The sequence below is a fragment of the Galleria mellonella genome, unplaced genomic scaffold (assembly GCF_026898425.1).
Source record: "Galleria mellonella isolate WM207_F2 unplaced genomic scaffold, CSIRO_AGI_GalMel_v1 utg103, whole genome shotgun sequence".
Taxonomy (NCBI): Eukaryota; Metazoa; Arthropoda; class Insecta; order Lepidoptera; family Pyralidae; genus Galleria; species Galleria mellonella.
The window spans coordinates 3611714-3632628 of record NW_026441966.1 but is presented as its reverse complement, the minus strand read 5'-3'; the positions used below and the strand labels follow the sequence as shown (position 1 = coordinate 3632628).

The window sequence follows — 20915 nt, the reverse complement described above, 5'->3', positions numbered from 1 at the left end:
TATGTTGTACCACAAAAAAATACCTATAATCGTGTGCATATTTTTTATATAAGTAGGTAGGTACAGGTGTGGCAGTGTAATGTACTATTTTATAAGTACTTACTATTCTTAATCTATTTTACAGCTTTGGTCCTTAAATTTCAATGAGATGGTGACAGTTGACAGCTGACAACAGAACGTTGACAGTTCCTTCATTATTTTGTACCCTTCTATAATTCAGATTGGGGTTAATATTTATTTTGTTGTTACTTGTAATATAATTAGCGGTTTATTCGATTTTCAAATTGTTTGTGTAATTTTCTAGAAAATTAATCTTGAGTTTTATAAGGTGACATTAATAATTCGAGGAGAAAAAGCTTTTAAATCTTGCCATGGACGATTTAGGTAAGTTTTTTTTTCTGTTATCATAACCTGTTTGGCTTGTTCTGATTGCAATGACGTGTTTTATTAAAATATCAACCTGAAATTTCACCCACCTTCGTAACATATAAATTATATAAGGGTATTTGTAGTAAAAAATTGTAATTCGATGGTTAACAGTGGTATATTTTTGCAATAAAACCTTCGTAACTTAGCTTCCTGATAATCCTAAGATACTTAAATATTGATATAGAGAACAATATTCTATAGAATTGTATGAATGTAACAGATAGCATGTATTATTGAAAATTCTATATTTTAAAAACTAATATGGGATATAATTTAGGTAGTATAAATAAACAGATATAGGTGCTTAGATTTTGATTCAGTATGGCTATGAGTCATTGATACATGCCTTTAAGACCGGTGAATAATAATTAATTTATTGGTTGAATCACATGTACTTACATTAATTTTCTTAAGCATCTTGTTTATTCCTAGTTACCTAGGACTTCTGATCTGATCTGACACAAATGATGGAGTCATGCTAAATATATATGTACTCTAAATGTATATGTACTCATAAATGTACTCAGGTTATCTGAAAGCAAACCAGTTACTACATATTTCCTAGAAACAGCACAGTAGCTTAAGTCTTTTTTTCTTAGTAAAAATTTTATTACAATAATAAGTGTCCAAACATATGCTATAAAATAATTTGGTTTTACGTTTGCTACATATATGAAATTTATATGCAAAACTTCCATATGATTTGCTTATGCTGAAGGTGTAACAGTACATTTAGATTGGAAGATTATACAATTATAGTTCTTATATAATACGGTTTTCAAACTTCAAGATTATTTGTTGTAGGTACAAGTTTTATGTTATGGAAGCACTTCCAGTATGTGGCACGTCTAGTGATCTTAAATCAGTGTAGTTATATATCTGTGTTTAGGTCGCTATGGTAACTAGATGTTCAAATATGGTTGTTGATTGTAACATAAAATATATTATTCTTCTCTATTTCTCTTTATTCTCTTTAATATGGTAGCAGAGCGTTCGCGACCTCGGTAAATAGATAGTTTGTAAAGAACAAAGGTTCGGAGAGAGTGTAAACATGTCTACAAATGTAAAACTCGACATTCGACCGTTCGACGGAACTAACTGGACCACTTGGAAATTTCAAGTGTTAATGCTGTTGAGAACACACGCCGGAGCCTTGGAAGCGGTTCAAGGGACACTCACAAAGCCAACACATCCAAGTACCACTGCCACACCGGGAGCTATATCGACTTATAAAGCAGAGTACGATACTTATGAGCGAATCAATAGCACTGCATTTTTACTACTCACCACCAATATGACAGAGAAAATGCTCGCCAAAGTTATGCGTTTTACTACAGCTAAAGAAGCTTGGGATGAACTGAACCGGCTTTATGAAAGAGTATCACAAGATCGCTTTTATGATGTCTGCATGCAATTCTTTGGATACAAGCTTGATCCTACTCACGATATGGGGACACACTTGACTACAGCAAAGAATTTATGGCATGAAGTAAATCTGATCTTAATGAAACAGGGCAAAACCGAACTACCAGAGATGTTGTTGATATGTAAAATTATGGATTCACTTCCTGAGGAGTACTTCAATTTCAAATCTAGTTGGGCCTTGATGTCAGTGAATGATCATACGATAGAGAACTTGACTACTCAGCTGTGCGCATATGAAAAGTCTTTAAAGAAAAATATAGATGAAGGTGAAAGTAGCAATGAACTTCTTATGGTACGAGGTGAGAAACGTAATGAGAAGCAAAGTAAGAAGAAAAAGTTCAAATGCAACTATTGTGGAGAAGGGTTTCACAAAGTCAGGTCATGTAAAAAGTGGATTGCGGATGGTAGACCTCCAAAACCTCAAAAGCAATCTACGAATGCAGTAATGTCGACAGGTCTAGCTCTAGCTTGCAATGATAAAAATCTTCATAAAGAATCATGGTACGTAGATAACGGCGCGACAAGTCACGTAACTAATAGGAGAGATGTATTTCAGTCTTTCGAGTACTTTCATGATCCTCATACAATTACGACTGCTAACGGGGACGGAATTGAAGCCATTGGCAAAGGTTCTATCCAACTTGAAGCTAATATAAATGGACAAAAACAGTTGATAACATTGACTAATGTATGGTATGTACCAAGTATACAACGAAACTTGTTCTCTGTACTAGCTGCGCAAGATGTGCTTAAAAATAGTCTTTTTCAATCAACTGCTCGATCATGTTGTATGAAGAATAATGGTAAAGTGATTTTAGTTGGAAATCGTGAGGAGCATGGTAGTTTATATAAATTAAATGTAAAACTATTAATGCCTAAAAATGAAGCAAACCAGTTATCGACGCTACAGAATCTTCAGCTGTATCATGAACGTTTAGAGCACCAAAATTGTCGTCATGTAGCTAAATTAATACAAAAAGAGCTTGGAATAAGGCTAGATTCCAGTTCTGCTGACATTTGTGAAGGCTGTATCTTCGGCAAGAGCCACAGAAAGAAGTTCGGAGAAAGACCTAAAGCTACCAAACCTGGAGAGCTAATTGTCACAGACGTTTGTGGACCATTTTCTTATTCAATTTCAAAATTTTATGTTCTGTTTAAAGATCAATACTCAAAATATCGTTGGATCTACTTTTTGAAATACAAGTCAGAAGTACACGCTCGCTTGAAGGAATTTCTAGCTGAAGTTTATACTTCTGGACACGTTATTCAAGGGTTGTTGAGCGATAATGGAGGAGAATTTGATAACGAACAGGTACGTAATACTTTGAAAGAATTTGGAATAAAGCAAATGTTGACAATGCCATATACTCCTGAACAAAATGGTTCTGCTGAAAGAGAGAATCGTACAATTGTGGAGATGTCAAGAGCACTTATGCATGCTCATAATGAGATACCAAAAGGTTTATGGGCTGAAATATCTAAAGCTGCAGTCTATATACTCAATAGAACGGGACCAACTCCAGTAGATGGAAAGTCACCGCATGAGCTATGGTATAATAAAAAGCCAAAAATAAATCATCTCAGAATTATAGGATGCAATTGCTATGTACATATCCCAAAACAGAAAAGATTGAGAAAGTTAGAGAGTAAAGCCGAGAAAGGAATACTTATTGGGTATGATGGAGATGAAGGATATCGCGTTTACGATGTGAAAAATCTGAAATTGATGAGATCACGTGATGTAGTATTTGATGAGAAATCTTTACTAGAAAAACGCATGATTGACAAACCTCCAGAAAAACCTAATGTAGAGCCAGTAGGAAATACAACATATGTACTACCAATACCTTCTGCAAATTGTGGAACTGATGATGATTCTCATTTAAATTCATATATAGAGACAAATGGTAGGGATGAAAATATTGAATCGTTAAAAGAAGATAATGAAAGGGATGAAAATGAAATAGAGGCAACGATGGGGCGACAGCTTCGTGATCGTAGCCAGATTAAACCTCCTGAGAGATTCAATTTTGAGGAAGTTATTAATAAGGCTATATCTGTTTCTGAGTCATCTTTATACCAAAAAGTCTTAAACAGTCCTGAAAAGGATAAGTGGATTGAGGCAATGAATAAAGAAATAAATTCATTATATGAGAATGAGACATTGAAAATGACAGATTTGCTAAAGAACAGAAAAGGATTACAATGCAAATGACTATTTAAAATTAAAAATGAATCTTAATATGCCTACTCTACGCATTGACTCTACAATCAAATTAGTACATAATCCATCATATGAACTACACCATAAAGCAAAACATATAAAGCCGATACACTTCTATGTAAGACACTGTGTATGTGAAATAGAAGTCACTATAGAAGAAGTATCAACTGAAAAACAGCTTGCTGATATTCTTACGAAGCCTGTTTACAAGCCAATGCTAATAAAGCTATATAATGAGTTTGGCTTGAAAAAGGAGAGGGAATGTTATGGAAGCACTTCCAGTATGTGGCACGTCTAGTGATCTTAAATCAGTGTAGTTATATATCTGTGTTTAGGTCGCTATGGTAACTAGATGTTCAAATATGGTTGTTGATTGTAACATAAAATATATTATTCTTTGCTAATTCTCTTTATTCTCTTTAATATTTTAAACTGTGATTACTGCTTATAGCACACTTTTTTTTTTCTATTTTGTACTATTACTGCAGAGGTCCCTTGATAACTATTTAGAACATAATTATGTACACAGTTCATGTTTGTATCTTATACTCTTTAAAAGAGATAAAATGTAAATCTAAATATAATAGAATAGAATAGTCTTTATTCATACAAGCTCTTTTGAATTGTCAGTTTTTTATGATTGCTCAGCTGGTTTTGGCTTGTGTTATCTACTAAGAAAAACCTGCAAGAAACTCAATACTTACTGTTTTTAAATACAATATATATATATATATATATACATACAAGACAATTTTACATTTGCATGGGTACTATGACTATAATTAGAATTAAGTTCTATTTATATGTATCCCTAAATGAAAAGTAAACAAATAAACATGACCACACCCTACAAGCGACATCTATTCATGAGTATGACAGATGAACCAGCCATCATTGCGCTCAACCATATTTTAGGGAACCCTATGATCTGGCCCATCATGCTGCTGCTAGTATAACTCATAGTAATTATCAGTAATTATCATATTGTAATCATCATTATAACCTTTAGATATTATCTCAGAAGGACATTTGCCTATTCTGACTAAATATAGAGGATGGTGGTGTATAACTATGGGGGGAAGGGATTGTTAGTAATGCGGGCTACCAGTCCCGATGCTAGCAATATACCCTGTCAGGTCGACCTCCACACAGTTCCCTCTGTAAACCTGGGGATGTATTCATCACAATGGGTTAACTGACCTACTTTTTCATTGTCCATGTCACATGTATATTGTAAGACGCGACTAAGGAAAGGTCGGAGGATGAGCAGCAATGTCCCTCTTAAAACATCACCAAAGCCTAACTGCGATTGCCAACCCTGGCAACTACTGGCATAGGGGGAGGCCTATGTTCAACAGTAAATAGTTAACGGCTGATATAATCTATTTATTATTTAGAATGGAGAAAAACATCTTAGGCTACTATTTGTCCTGGTGAATCACCATTTATCAGGTCACATAAACGAAATCGCAGGTAATAGTTAGTTTTTCTATACATTCATAATAATTATGAATTGAGAAGCTTCGTTTTTTATAGTCAGTCATAAGAAGTGTTTCACGCTCACGACATCTAATAGATTAAGTACTGTTAAGTTGCAATCAAACGTATAATCGTACTGTTTGCCTGATATATTTGTTCAGCTATCGAGCTGTGCATTAGTCGTCAATTGACATTCCAGTTATGTTATTCGCGTGTTGACAGAGATGTCTCTGTTCCATACCTCCAAAGGAAAAAACGGAACGTTTATCACTTCGTTGTTCGTCCGTCCGTCCATCCGTCTATCCGTCTATCCGTCTATCTCCTGTTTCTTAGGAACGCGTGGAAGTATCAAATTGATATTAGATATATACTCAGGTCTGCAATCACTTAAAGCATTGAAAAAATAAATACCGCTGTTTATGGTCCATTTATATTGCATATTTTAACATTCGCAATAGGAATCAAAACCTATAGGGTACTTCCCGTTGACTTAGAATCATGAAATGTGATAAGAAGCAATGTCATGTATCACAAGTAAAGGAAAAAGTCTGAAAACCGTAAATTTGTAATTATTTCACGAAAACTTTTTTTTTAAACTTGACAATTTTGTACGGAATTCTACGGACGTTGCCCGACCGACTCGCACTTGACCGGCTTTTTTTTAAATACCTCCCATGTACAGACATCGTCTAGTTGCATTTTTATTATATTAGTAAGTTTATACGTACGTTATATTAGTAATATAACGTACGTTAGTAACATTATTATTATAGTTTTCCATACTTTATAGATTTTTTCAGTATTTACGAATTTTTTTTGTTGTTTTTTGGTGTATGGTCTTCCTTGGGTAAAAGCCTCCTCCATCATGTTCCAGCCATTTCAATTCACAACAACATCCATCTAATTCGTTCCTGTCACTTCTATTATTTCGTAATATATTACGTACCAAATATTATATGATGCTAAGAAATTCAATGTTAACTTTAAATTATTTTAACAAGAAATTTCAAATGTCCCACGTTGTTTTTCATCAAAAACTGTTTTTTTTTTTGCATAGATATATTATGATACAAGGCAGCTGACCATAAATGTGATAACAATCTGTATTGATTAACAAGTTGATGGGTACTTATGTTGGCGTCATACTCATTGCGTTACCATAAATACTGCGTGTTGCGCAGTTTAGCAACTTGCAAATAGAGACTGAACAGAGTCTGTACAGTTTGTTTCAATACAACTTGATAAATACGTAGCAAAGTTTTGTTGAAATTATAAAACGTCATAATTATTCCCTAAATGATATTAGTAATTAATCAAAACATTTAATTAACAGATACTATTAGAGAAACACTTATAACACTATTAACATAATTAATCCATTACTTACTCGCCGTATGATCCCGGCATAGAACAGGCCACCCCCTCCTTTCCTGTGGGTGGTGTTAGAGGGAACTTAGTGGTCGAGAGATGGACAGCATATCGTCCCTCTTAAAACATCTGCAAATCCTAATTGTGAGTTGCCAACCCACCTTCCAAGCGTGACAATTACTGGCAAACTCTCCCCTTATAGGGGAGATTTATGTTCAGCAATGGAAAGTTAACAGCTATGATGATGATGATTTTTTTTTATACAACTTAGAATGGCAAACAATCTGACGGCGCACCTGATGGAAAGTGGTAACCGTCGCCTATAGACATGAGCAGTACCATGGACATAACAGAGTATACTGTTTCGTCCATGATACCCCCTATGCGTTGCCATTCCTGAGGACTCAGGTATTATTCCTCTATACCCTGTAAATTCACGCCATATCCCACCCTTCAAATCGAAATACAGCCATGCAAATACAACTGCTTCACGGTAGAAACACGAATGGGACAGAGGTACCCAAGCAACCTACTTTTGATGTGATATTTGGTCTATTATTGGACATCAGCAGACGGTTTTATGGTGGGATCAATTATTTCTTTATTTACATTCTTATTAACTCGTATTGCTACAGACTATATATACCTACATTGAATAGTTATACCGTAAATATATCACTAAAATTCATGACTCGACTATTTGTCTCTTTTTTTTTTGCGAATATCCTTCTTGCTGCTGTGTAATTTACTTGTCGACAGTTTGACACACGATTTGAATAAAGAATATTAGAATTCAGACCGTGTTTCGAATTTAACATTCTTTTAATTCAAATAGTTTGGAATTAATGTTTAATCGAATGTATCATACGTAATGTGTCGTCGTACTTTATAGCTTTCTATTAATTTTAATAACATAATGTCATTATTATTTTATAATTTACCAGTGCAAGATTGTATTAATAAATAATACATATGTCCCACTTGTTTTTCTGCCATAAAATAGCTGTGCTTGTATGACTGTGTTTCAATTTGGAGAGTGACATATGGCAGGCATAACACTTGTCCTCGGGAATGGCAATGCATAAGGGAGTATGGGCAACACAGCATATTCTGTGATGTCTATATGCGATGGTTAACATCTTATAACAGTGGGGTTACTCTTGAAATAAATTTCAATAGATCAATATTGGAATTGAAACGTTTCATACTTTCGAATTGTAATACTAGCGATATAATGGTTGCATATTGTTGCTAATTAGTGCAACTTGACAATGCAAACTATTGCCAACAGATCCCAATTTTAATTCCTAATTGTTATTTCATGAGTGTAATACAAAATTATGATTGACATTAGATTGGATTGATATCGATATTAGATTCAAGAAGCCTGCAGGTGCGTTTTTTTAATGGATGAAAATGTGATGGTAACCCCGCCCGCGCTAACGGTGTACACTGGCGGGGCACCAGTGAAGGACAGATGGGAATGAAAAGGCATGTCAGTTAGCCCATCGTGATGAATACACCTGCGATTCAGCACGATGGTTTCCAGGGGGGACCACGTGGAGGTCGACCTGAAAGGGTATATTGCTAGCAATGGGATTTGTAGTCCGCATTACTAACAATGCCTTTCTCCAAACTTGCATGTGGGTTATTTTCTTGTAGGCCATTCTAAGTATCATCAAATATAAAATATCAGATCTTATTTATTTATTTAATCTGACTAAAGTATCTATAGCAAATTTATAACTTTTTTTTGCAAGTTGTATGACGCGGCCATAATGTCGAAAATAGGAGTGCTGCAAGCTATTATATGATTGAAGGCATTTGAAGGTAGGGAATCGACCTCGATAAGAGTCATTAATCACCGTCACAACAGGGACGTATCAAGGGCCATTATAACCGTTTACGCATCGGCGTAAAGTAGGCCAGTGCCGGATATCAACATTCAGTGATTCGGTGCCCTTTATTCCGAAAGGGCGTCGAATCCCCGCTATCCTTCTAGGTATTCTCTAAGAGTACAGCTATGTAAAATAGATTAGATAGAAACCCATTACATTCCCTTACATTCCTTTTCGTCTTTTTGGTGGGATATAATGGTAAAATATACACCAGATTTTAAATCAGAACTTAAATATCGAAAAATTATTGTTTTGGTGTATACTTGTCTCATTCCCATCATCTATTAACTGTCCACTGCTAAACATAGGCCTCCCCCATAAGGAGGGTTTCCCTAGAAGTTGCCACGATTGGGAGGTGGTTTAGCAACAGGAGTTAGGCTTTAGTGATGTTTGTGATGTGTTGTGATGAAGATGGACGCTGCTGCTCATCCCCCAACCATTAAGTTCCCTTAGTTGCCTCTTACGACACCCACGGACAAGGAAGGGGTGGCTCATTCTACGCTGAGACCACACATTTACACAATTATACATATATTACATACTATACATTTATTTTTGGCTTAGTGTTGCTTAACAACATCATCCATTGAGTAATTGATTTTATTTTATCTTTGTACTGAAACATCGCCAATAAGATAATTTCTGTCGTGTTTTTTTTTTACATGTTTTAGTACCATTGAAAACATTAGGATGTGCTTAATACAGACTTATTGCACAATAATATTCCATTCCATTCAATCCACTCTGTGTGACTCCAATAAGCTTTCCCCGTCATATTTGCTTACGCGTGAAAGGCATACAGTCCGAGTAAATAAATCATTAGTGAGCAGATGTTGGAGCAAGTTATTTTATCTACGCGTACGTCCCGATCCAATATACGAAGCTTTCGATATTGATCATAAATCTGGTAGTTGCAAATTGATATTTATCCTTTTAGCATGAAGTATCAAATCTTTTTGACATGAAGCACCATGAATTATGACTTAGGGTCATGTTGACCAATAAGGTGTTTTGTTTCTTTTGTCAATGATCGTGTGTAGAAGCCTGCTTAATTGCTGAATTGATATCAATAGTTTTGTTTATTTTTCGTTACAAATATGAAGCTACGATTTGATTCATTTTTACTATGATAAACTCTTAAATTATTAGATAAAGTGTCTCAATACATATGCTTCGAAAAAAGCGGATCAACTTTTTCATATAATTTTACTTGATAAATAATTATAAGTGATTTATTTATAACTTCTATATTTATTTTATTTTATAATATTTGTATCTGTTTAATGCGTAAATAATCATTTTATTTATTAAATAATATGTCAAGATACATTGTATGCGTAAGTATATAGAACATTGATAAAAAAACGAGTCAGCTAATTTGACAATTAGCTAACAAAAGGTGGGCCGTATGCTTGTTTGCCACCTCAGTGGTATAAAAAAAAGTTGCCCCGTTTTTAAGACTCTATCTAAGGACAGACTATTATCAGTCAACTAATTCGACATTCTTAAATAAAAATAAGTGGCATCCCATGACGTAATTTGTTTTTTTTATTTTCGATCAACATAAATTTTAATTAATCATACTTTTTGGAATCATGATTAGTCTCAGCTCGCGTAACTCATATACCACTGATTGATGGTGTGTTAAAAATACTAATGTTAATCAAATTCTTCTCACAAAAAATTCCAGCCATTTCAAACCAACTGTCACTCCACATAAGCGCACCCTCGCTGACACAACCCAGCGTCCACATACCGATGGTCTTAAGCCACTCGAATGAATGATCGGCATTTGTTAGAATTTAAATGTTACTGTATTTTTAGATATAACACGTTATAGATGCATCAGATTAATTTATCACAGTCAAAAGATGTGTAGAACGCGACGTGTTCAGATATCTTAAATAGGAATGCTCGTTATTGTTCAGACAAATTGTTTACGTTATGAGAGCATAAGATTAATGTAAGTTTTCTTCATTTAAAATAAGAATCAGAAGTAGGAAGTATCATAAAAGTGACCAGACCCACAAAAGCAAATTATTATTCCTGTAACATCAATTTTCTATAAGAATACAACCTGAAATGATGTTCGAAGAGGTTGAAATATAATAAATGTTAAAATTTTACTTTACCTTGCCTGAGAGGATGATGATTGCCTTAATTCTCACTTATTATGATAAAATAGGTTAATCTATGGTATCAGTAAATAAAGTCATCAGTGGATCTATTAATTTTTGATAATCTATACTAATCTATATATTAATATATAGAGAAAAGATTCGATTGTTTGTTGTACATACTATATAAGTAAGCAATATTGTGTAGGGCTAGAAGGTATTGTTAGTAATGGAAATTTACTACCTAACTTTTTTTTTATACCACTGAGGTGGCAAACAAGCATACGGCCCACCTGATGGTAAGTGGTTACCGTAGCCTATGAATACCTGCAATACCAGACGCGTGCGTTGCCGACCCTGAAGAAAGTTGCTAGCAATGTTCTATCAGGTGGAATTCTGGGAATCTACACATTTTTTAATACACTATCAGGACTTAGCGCGACGAAAAATTTGCAGGTTAATACTAGAAATGTCGGCAATAAAGAGGCAGAAGGAACGTAGGTACAATTTACTACAAATTTTTCATAGTGTATTTAAAATACGAGCTGTCGTTATTTATTATCTTCATATTACGTCTAATATGTTACCCCAATTTTCGTTTACATTACAAATAGAAAACCTCATCAACACGTAAATGTCCACGAACCGCTGTGTCATGGCGTGTTTTTAGTTTCGTCCCCACTCTTTTAACTTAATTAACCAAATTATCTAACGTGCTGTGTTTTTAATTTCGTAATACGTGGGGACAGTGACACGCCTACCGTAATGTTCATAGAGATGGAGCAAATGTTATTTTAAGTCAATGAAAGTTCAAAAGAAGCGCTTTAACTTTCATCTGTGCTCGTTGCCCTATGTGGATCAACGAGGTCAAACGACATCGAGTGACGGCCATATTTAGATGATTAACTGACCTATTTGAGCATTTCTATGCTTTAGCTTCGGAAATTGGCAGATACATAACTAACAGAAAAAAATTAACATATGATATATCTAGGACGATTGGATCATATGAATAAACAAGATGATATTAGTTTTCGACCGAAGGTAACTTTTTGATATTCGTTAACATTGTATCGAAGTTAAAGCTTCAAAGCCAATTTCTAAATTAACTGGAAATGAAAAAATTAAATTCGGTCTTTCTCTAGATAAGTAGAGTAAATAGGCCGAGGTACAATTGTCAAAAATCCATGCCAACGAGTATATACTCGTTACACTAGAACTATACTAGAAGTTGTTGATAACAGAATCAGATTTAACAATTGTTTAATGTTGATTCCGATGAAATTAAAAGTGACGTAAGAAAAAACCATTAACACCTTATTAAGGTTTAATTAATTATAATCAATATTAATTTAAGAAAAAGAGGGTACTTAAGTATGAAGTTAAGTACCTTTTTTTTAATTACTTTTTTGTGCAATATAAAAGGTCATACAAGGTGATGGCAACAACAAATTGATAACCATTACCTATAGACTTAAACAGTATCATGGATATCACAGAAAGCACTATCAGGTTGACTTCCACGCGGTTCCCCATGGAAAATATTTTGGTTATTTCTTGAATTTGTCATGATAGGCTGACCTGTTTTTATCCTCACCATCATCCCTCACTAGCACCTTGTCAAGGTATACCGATAGCGCAGTAGGGATTACCATTCCATCGTCATCCATTAAAAAAATCTGTAATGTCACTGCCATATTCCACCCTTCGAAGCGGAACACGGACAGGAAGTATTCAAGCAGATGACTTTTATATAAAGTGTCCCTGTGGTATGGTTACCATTGATATTTTGTTGCTTAACCTACTTCTAACATCGTAAAAGGAATTATTCGTGCTATCGCTTTGGTTTTATGACGATCGGTGATGTCATTATCACGTCACGGGCCACGGGCCAGCCGATGAGTTGCGTATCGCGTCCCCAACAACCGTCAGTCGTACGCGTCCGCCGTGTAGACACGTGTGTTCACAGAAATAATAGTGAATAATGTGAATATTTAATTAAATAAAAAAAAAAAAGATCTGTACAATTAAAAAAAAAAATATACCAGCACGCAAACGCGGTATCAATCTGCTAACTTTATTAAGATACAGTGCGTATTTTATAGATGCAATTTCTTCAAATTAACCTTGTCGGTTTTATTTATTGCTCTCTAATAAAATATTATGTTTATAAACATTCAATATCGTTCGGCTATTGATGTTGCTTATAATTTCACCCTTGACTATTGGACCTGATTGCTCTTGGCGCGGTTTCAAGCGTCCCACGACGTATAGACCTTTATCGTTACATTACAACCACATACTACTCGTGTCATCATAGTATGACGGCATCCACAGCGCAATAGGGTCATTGCTTTGTCTATCCCGGATTCGATTCTTGGTCAGGATGATTTTAGATATCATGCTCAGGTGATCAGGGTTGTAGTGCTATATGTTTGTTGTCCGGTTTCTCGTAACAAGGTATATTTTAAGAGTCAGGTAATTGGCAAATTCGTGTGGTTTTTATTATTACTTGAGATGATAGTACTAAATAGTATTTATATTAGAAATTAGAATCTTCACTACTAACGTTTATTTCGTTTTTCTATGCATTTATTTGGAAAATGGAAAGATTGATAGACATTTTTTTTATTTCTCCGTTCATCGATGAACAAGTAATGAATATAATTTCTTATGATCATCTCAACAAATGAAACGCACGATTAAAGTTACGCCGTACGTCGTCGTTACTAAATTCTCAGAATAAGACTGTACCGAATAATGTTTATTATCTTGAAAGAAAATTCGGAGGTTTCGTGAAGTCGTATGTGCTACTTGTTGTCGCCAAATAATTATTGAAATCAAGGCATAGATTCAATCTACACAATCGATCTAGTGTGGCTGGATTAGGTCTATATTTTTTTTAGACGGACCCCCGTACTGAGATTTTATTTTTATACTGATTATCTCAAATAAATTTCGAATATTTGTCAAGAACAAAGTCTACTACGTCTACACACGATTTCATAATACGTGAAATACCTATCCTTGAATTTCAATATAACTTTTATGACAAATACTATAATTCTGAAGATGTTACCGATTTACATTTAAGTTTATAAAGTAAGGATAAAACATAATAATAATCCATTGTTGGTCTCTATTTCTCCTCGTTCAGTAAGGACTCTGACGAGGTCGTTTGTTGCAGGATTTTATTCTGAGTCCAAGTGTCATGTTTACATTAATCTTCGAAACTGCTAAACCGATTTTAATGTGATTTGCAACTGTGTATTATTTGCTCCAACTAGAGAGGTAGGGTAATTACTATCTCGATAAAAAAATAGATTCAATAGATGATGATTGGAGGCAAAAGATGGATTTGCTCGGTTAGTTAGTTGGTGTATAAACTGTTTTTAGTTTTCTTAATAATTTCTAGTCTTTAACCACGTCCTAAAAACAAAAAAATAACTAAAACAGAAATCCTTACTCAGTAACCATACGATGTCTATTTTAATATTAGAAATTTCATAACAAAGATGGTCTTTGTAATATGCAAAACATGTGTACTTTATCAATACAAGTCTTCTGCCCGCTACACCCTCGTGTCTATGTAAGTGGGTGAGTTAGCGAGACCAGTTCAAATATTTACTTCCTTATTAGAGATCTGACCGGGGCCAGGCCAGGAACAATGGCACTGTTGGCGATTGTAAACGCACATCGAGCAATTGGAACTTGCTCTTTAATGAGCACTAAATACCGAATTTGTAATTGAATATCGCCTAACTGTTCTTATTGGAATTAGAAAGTACCAGATTCTTGTTTTCATGTTTAAACAGATGAACGAGATATTTTATATCTAAAAAAATCTGATTAGTTAAATTTCTAAAGATGGGAGTTTTTCCCAAGATTTGGACAGTTATAATTAAATGTTGCTTTAGGAATGATCACATAGTAATAAGTTAAAATTGAGGTTCCTTTTTCTATATATTATATTTAATTATTCACTGTTGATGCTACAACAGTGTGTAACGACAAATCACTATTTAAATTTATCTGTCCATTGATAATTATAACCAGATGTGGTGCATCTAAATATCATATGACAACAGATTTACTAGAAATTGAAATAAAATAATTAATGACCGTAATACCAGTAGCCTATGATGATAAAATTGTGAAGTTCACTAGAAACCCGTCATCTAAGCGATAGATCAAAGCGTGGCCCGCTACTTTTCTTTCTAATGACAATCGTAAATCTGAGACGAGATGGATTGAAAATGATGAGCCGGAAGTTTTATGTCAAGAGATACTCGGGAGCATCGGGTCGCGGCCGGATGCTGTGGGAGCCATAGAATTTGGCGGTACTCGGCAGCTAAATTAGAATTCACAGTCTAAAAATGTGACTGATCCCTTCCCTATGTTACTTATTTACACGAATTCATCGGTCGAAATATTTAAAGTATTCCTCTGATGATAATTTTATTGGTCAACTTTAAATTTCTTTTGATCCAATGGTAAACCTAATTTTTATGCTGACACATCGTTTAATCCTCAAGTCAAACCATTATAGCAATTGGCGGAGAAAAAGTTCTGTAATTTCCATAATTAAAGCTAATTAGAAAATTAAGCGTGCAGTTAGCTCATAAATCAGTTGACGCCGGAACAATAGGTTTTGACGAATGCATTTTGTTAAGCCGCTTGTTGAGTATAAATAATCTCCAGCCGGTGAGGCTGGAGTGGCGTGCGTCGGCGCCGGTGCCGTTGGCGTATTACCACTAGACTTTAGTTGTGACTGGGACGCGTTGACGAATACTCTACTCGTAGCAGAGACGCGTAGACGTCGCGCGTGACCTCGCCCTCGGCCTCTATGCCTTATCTTTATCACTTATCACTATTTTTGCCGATAACCGAACAAAATCAGCGATATGACCGCCACCGAATACCAATCGTAAACGTATCAACTTTATATCCTTGATGTTAATAAAAGCGTATGGTAATTGTGCATTTATATTCAGGTACTCCAGTCTCGTACCTTTGTACTCGTAGTAATTGCAGGTGATTACTGCATTTTCGCGTCGCGTAGGTCGCTGTTTACTCATTTGATGTGTAGGTGGTGATTATGGTGCTTTGAACAGTGTGGACCTGGTGGGTGTTTTATTTCTAATAAACAGCCTCACGATTGGTCGAAGATGGATCGGACAATGTACGGCAAGGTGCTACCAGGCACTTATTACCCATTCCGCTGCGCTATGAAGGAGAACGGAATATCGCCGGGCTGTGAGTATTAATTTATTATTTATTATTTTATTTATTATCCCCCCAATTGATTCAATAAACATTAGCTATGTGGAGCCGCGTGTGTTTGTTTACAAACTCATCGAGTTCATTACGATCTAGAATCTGGTGACTGCCATTGCCTACGCTAGCTTCTATTTATTTTTATCTATTTAGTTAAATTGTTTTCATTAGATGCGTTCGAGTGCATCGCAGATTTCGGTGTTTTCGTTGCGTGTTTATTTACAAACTTGATTACGTGAAGTGTTACTGTTAGTTGTGTGTCCGCACAACTCTTTTGTAATTCACACGATGGATGCCAGCTTGTTATTTTTGGAGTGTTTAGTGTGAGCTCTGTCTTAATGTGTCAACACATTTGAAATATCTCCGAATCGACTTGTATTTGCCGAAAGTTGTGTTCGTTTGATATTCCGTAAAACTTGAAACATGTTTTAAGTGCTATTAATTGTGTGTAGTCATAGCAATTGTTGTTCAACATGTTAATTCGGTTTCATTAGTATGAGTTAGTCGAGTTTGCGGTTTTGTTTCTGTGCTTCTTTTATGACGGCCGCTTCTATTCCTGGAAGGCCTCGTGGGTGGGGACCAAATAGTATTCTGGCTTTTACTGTCTCATTAACTGCTTTATAGTCTATTCTCAATGAGAAATTTGTATAAACTATAGGTATTTACCTGAGACATCGTACCATTCAGTATTAGTAATTTAGTTCTAGTATAGTTTGACATATATTAATGTGTGCTGTTGACAAACATGATAACTATGTAATAAAGCAATATATTATGAATCTTTTAATATAAGGATATTTTTAATGCATGATAATTGAATGGTAACTCCGCCTGCGCTATCGGTATACACTGGCGGGGCACCAGTGAGGGATGATAGGTGAGAATAAAGCAGGTCAGTAAGTCCACTGTGATGAATCTAACAATAAAGCAATCACATAGGTTTCCAGGGGGAACCAAGAGGAGGTCGACCTGATAGAGTATATTGCTAGCAATGGGACTACTAATCCCCATTACTAACAATCCGTTCTCCCCCCTAATATAAGTATTATATTTTATCAATTTTTTTTTAAATATTATACTATATACTATTATATTTATTAATATCTATTTGTAATGTGAGTTCCAAAGGTTTAGCCTTTTCAACGCGTTTGGAGACTGAAATTTATTGTACAGTTTTATACGAGTAGTTCCTCCGACGTTCAGTTTTGCAACCTCTTCCTTTACATAGTTTTAAGTTTACATATGTTTGTTGTTTTATTATTTACTTTTCTAAAGAATATTGTTTCAAATCAATATACCAATTATTATTTTTATTATTATTATTATTACATCAGCCGTTAACTGTCCACTGCTGACCATAGATCTTCCCTGTTAATAATGCTTATAAACAAATATGGGTATTTAAACATTATTTCTACTTCTTTGTAAAATCTATTGGTTTAATTTTATGGTCCATTAAATTATAAATAATAGTATTCCAAAATACTTTAAATGGTTATTAAATAATATAATTTCATTATGATGGCTAGTTTTTGTTTTAATGTTTATTAGTTAGGTGGAGTTTTTAGGGTTCATAAAGTCAACTGGAAAATTAATGCATTGATGGCATATTTTTAAAAACTCGACGTGTTTTAAATTATTGTGTAGTATATGTCCTTTTTCGTGGGCGTTGTTAGAATCGACTAACGGAAGGAGAAGGATGGTCAGCTTAAAACAATACAAAACCTGACTGCGGTTGTCAATCCGCCTACCAAGCGTGGCAACTATTGGCAAAACCCCTCAACGGGGAGGTTTGTGTTCGGCAGTGCACGGTTGAAGGCTGACATGGTGATGATGATATGTCAGATGGACACTGACAGAAACGAGGGAAAGGTACACATATGGAGATCGCTGCATGTGTATACCTTTCTCAAGCGTGTTTCTGCTGTCAAGGAATAAAAAACTAATTTTATTTAATTTTCAAATATGCAACTTTTTGCTGCATTATCTTGTTTACTCGTGTATTTATTTCGATTTGTTTTACCACAGATCTCTAGCATAGTTAATTATTTATGATTATGTAATAGTGTTTTATAGTTGAAGGATACGTTTGTGTGTGTGTTGATGGTGTCACCACTTCATGTATGGAACATATACAAGGTCGTACTACGTTGCACACGACGTAACAGATGTTCCATAATGTACAGTAGTAAACACTGTTGCATATAATAAAAATCTGTATCAACGATATGCAGGTTAGTCGTAACGGATATACTTATCCAGCCAAAATCTACATAGTGATTGTATTTATGAAACTGAACGACTTTACCCAAGAAATATAGTCGAAATCTGAATGAATTTTTTAAACATTCCACAAGAAATTGATCACGTGATTTACCAGACGGAGATTTTGTACAAAAGTCGATTGCTTTGGTACCTTTGTCCCATTCGTGTTTCTACCGTGAAACAGTTGTGTTTGCATGGCTGTGTTTCGGTTTGAAGGGTGGGATATGACATGAATTTACAGGGTACAGAGAAATAACATTTGAGTCCTCAGGAATGGCAACGCATGGGGGGTATCATAGGCGAAACAGTATACTCTGTTATGTCCATGGTACTGCTCATGTCTATAGGCGACGATTACCACTTTCCATCAGGTGAGCCGTCAGCTTGTTTGCCATTGTAAGTTGTATAAAAAAAAAGTGACCGCGTAGTAACTAAATGATTTTTTATTTTTATTTTTAATAGGTTTCGTACTAGCCCCTAGAGGAAACTTATTCAGTTTTAAGAAACTAAAATTATGTTTCTTCTTACCATTAGAACCATCCCTGTTTTTAAGCAGCAGGACGTCTCCAAAAATTATTCTATGCATGAACTCGTAAATTTTTACGATTTTATTATTTAGATAGCATGACGAAATACATTCACGACTCAACCCCATAATAGATCGTAAAAAACCAATCCCCTTAAAAATGTTCTTTAATTAATAGAAATGTGTGTGTGTGTGTGTAGGTAGGTGGCGTTCAGCTATATTATTAACAGTTAGGTACAATTAAAACTAAATTATTTTCTTTTTTAATTAAAAAAAAAGTTTTCCTATTATTTTAATGCAATGTTCTTTTCTTTATAAAAAATAATATAAAATATTTTTTAAATTTTTGCAATTGTTTGGTTGGTATTTGTTATTCTTTTTGAAAAGAACAACACCGTTAAGATATACTGTTGTGACAGACAGACAGACAGACAGAAGAACTAAATTTTACAATATAATATTCCATTCATTACGTTGCGCCGTCAATTATAGTTTCTTTTATTCCTGTCTACGATCGACTGGTAGATAACGCCATATGGTGTTAAGTCCGCCATTTACATTTTTTACGTGAATTAAAGTTTAATAAATAAATATAGTTTCCAACCAACATTAAAAAGAAGGAGGTTATTATTTCGGTTATATGTTTTTTCCCTTTTTTTTTATATTTATTACTTCATAACCCCGTCAGTTATAAACCAATTTGGATTTTTTTTTTATCTGAGACGATAAAAAAAGATATAGTAAGTACTTACAAAATATATATTCTTACAGATTGGTCCCATAGAAATTAAATCAAAATCGGTCCAATACTTTAGTTTTTAAATCAAAATAACTGGTTTTACTACAATTAAAGTAGTTTTTTTTTTTTAATAGAACACAATCTTAATTACTTATAATGTAAATGGCCAGTTTATTACGCTCTTATGTCATACTAGCTTTGCCCGACTTCGTTCGCGTAATGGAGGTAAAAAAAGTGTATATTTATTTGCATCCTACACTATCTGTATGCCAAATTTAATGGTAATTGTACCATTAAAGTCACTAAGAGGTAATTTTTTATTTGTAATATTGAAAAGAATAATAGCAAATTCGCAAATGTAAAATTACGCATATCGGAAAACCAGTTTTCAATGAAAAACAAGACAGGATCGCGCCGTGTCGCTGAGTCGCTTTAAATTACATTGAATATATAAATCCGACCTTTACACGGCCGCATGACAACGTCCGTATTATACAATGTCAAATTATAATACTTGATTGTCCTGTACAGACATATGGTCGTTTTGTTTACAGTGTTTTTATTTTATACTCTATCTCCTATAATGTTGACCTCTGTGGTGCAGCGGCGGACACGTTGGTTTGCCTAGATGAGGTCCCGGATTCGATTCCCGGTTAGGTCAATTTAGAAAATTTTCGATTCAGTAAATTGTGTATATATAATAATGTGTGAAATTCAGTTAAAGTCATTTTTATATTAATCATCGTTAGCAGTTTGTAATTAAAACACGTCAAAATTTAAGAATTTAAATTTTTTTTCCGTTACGCGATAACTAAATACTTTATTTAGATTTTTATTTATGATTTAAATGACACTTAACAATGCGGACGTAATCGGAAATATTTTTTCAATAATTAATATTAAATTTTAATGTTATAACTACCGGTTTTACATACGTATAATTAGATCAAAAAAATCTCAACTAGTTTCGGAATCAGTTCGTGACCCTTAGTCATGAGCGGTAATTATTACATTAAAATATAATGTGTGCTTACGAAACATTTAACGATAATATAATATTATATTTAAAAAAAAATAATCAAATTTACATTTATACAAAAAAAAAAACTCTAATAGAAGAAAAAAATTAATTCCAGACAAACTAAGTTACCATTAACTTATTTTAAAT

The 20915-nt window shown here is 34.2% G+C and overlaps 1 protein-coding gene across 2 annotated transcripts in view; it reads left to right on the top strand.

Annotated features, from left to right (window-relative positions):
* The first annotated feature begins 210 nt into the window (after nucleotides 1–210).
* LOC113517496 (leupaxin) overlaps nucleotides 211–20915 on the top strand; it is a 95787-nt gene continuing 75082 nt past the window's right edge. The window contains exon 1 of one of the 2 annotated variants that reach the window (XM_052899396.1): nucleotides 211–384. In XM_052899396.1, the coding sequence (XP_052755356.1) occupies nucleotides 372–384 (13 nt within the window). In that variant the 5' untranslated portion in view covers nucleotides 211–371. Of the gene's footprint in view, nucleotides 385–15725; nucleotides 16197–20915 lie in introns of those variants that run through there. The other variant, XM_052899361.1, reaches the window with a different exon arrangement.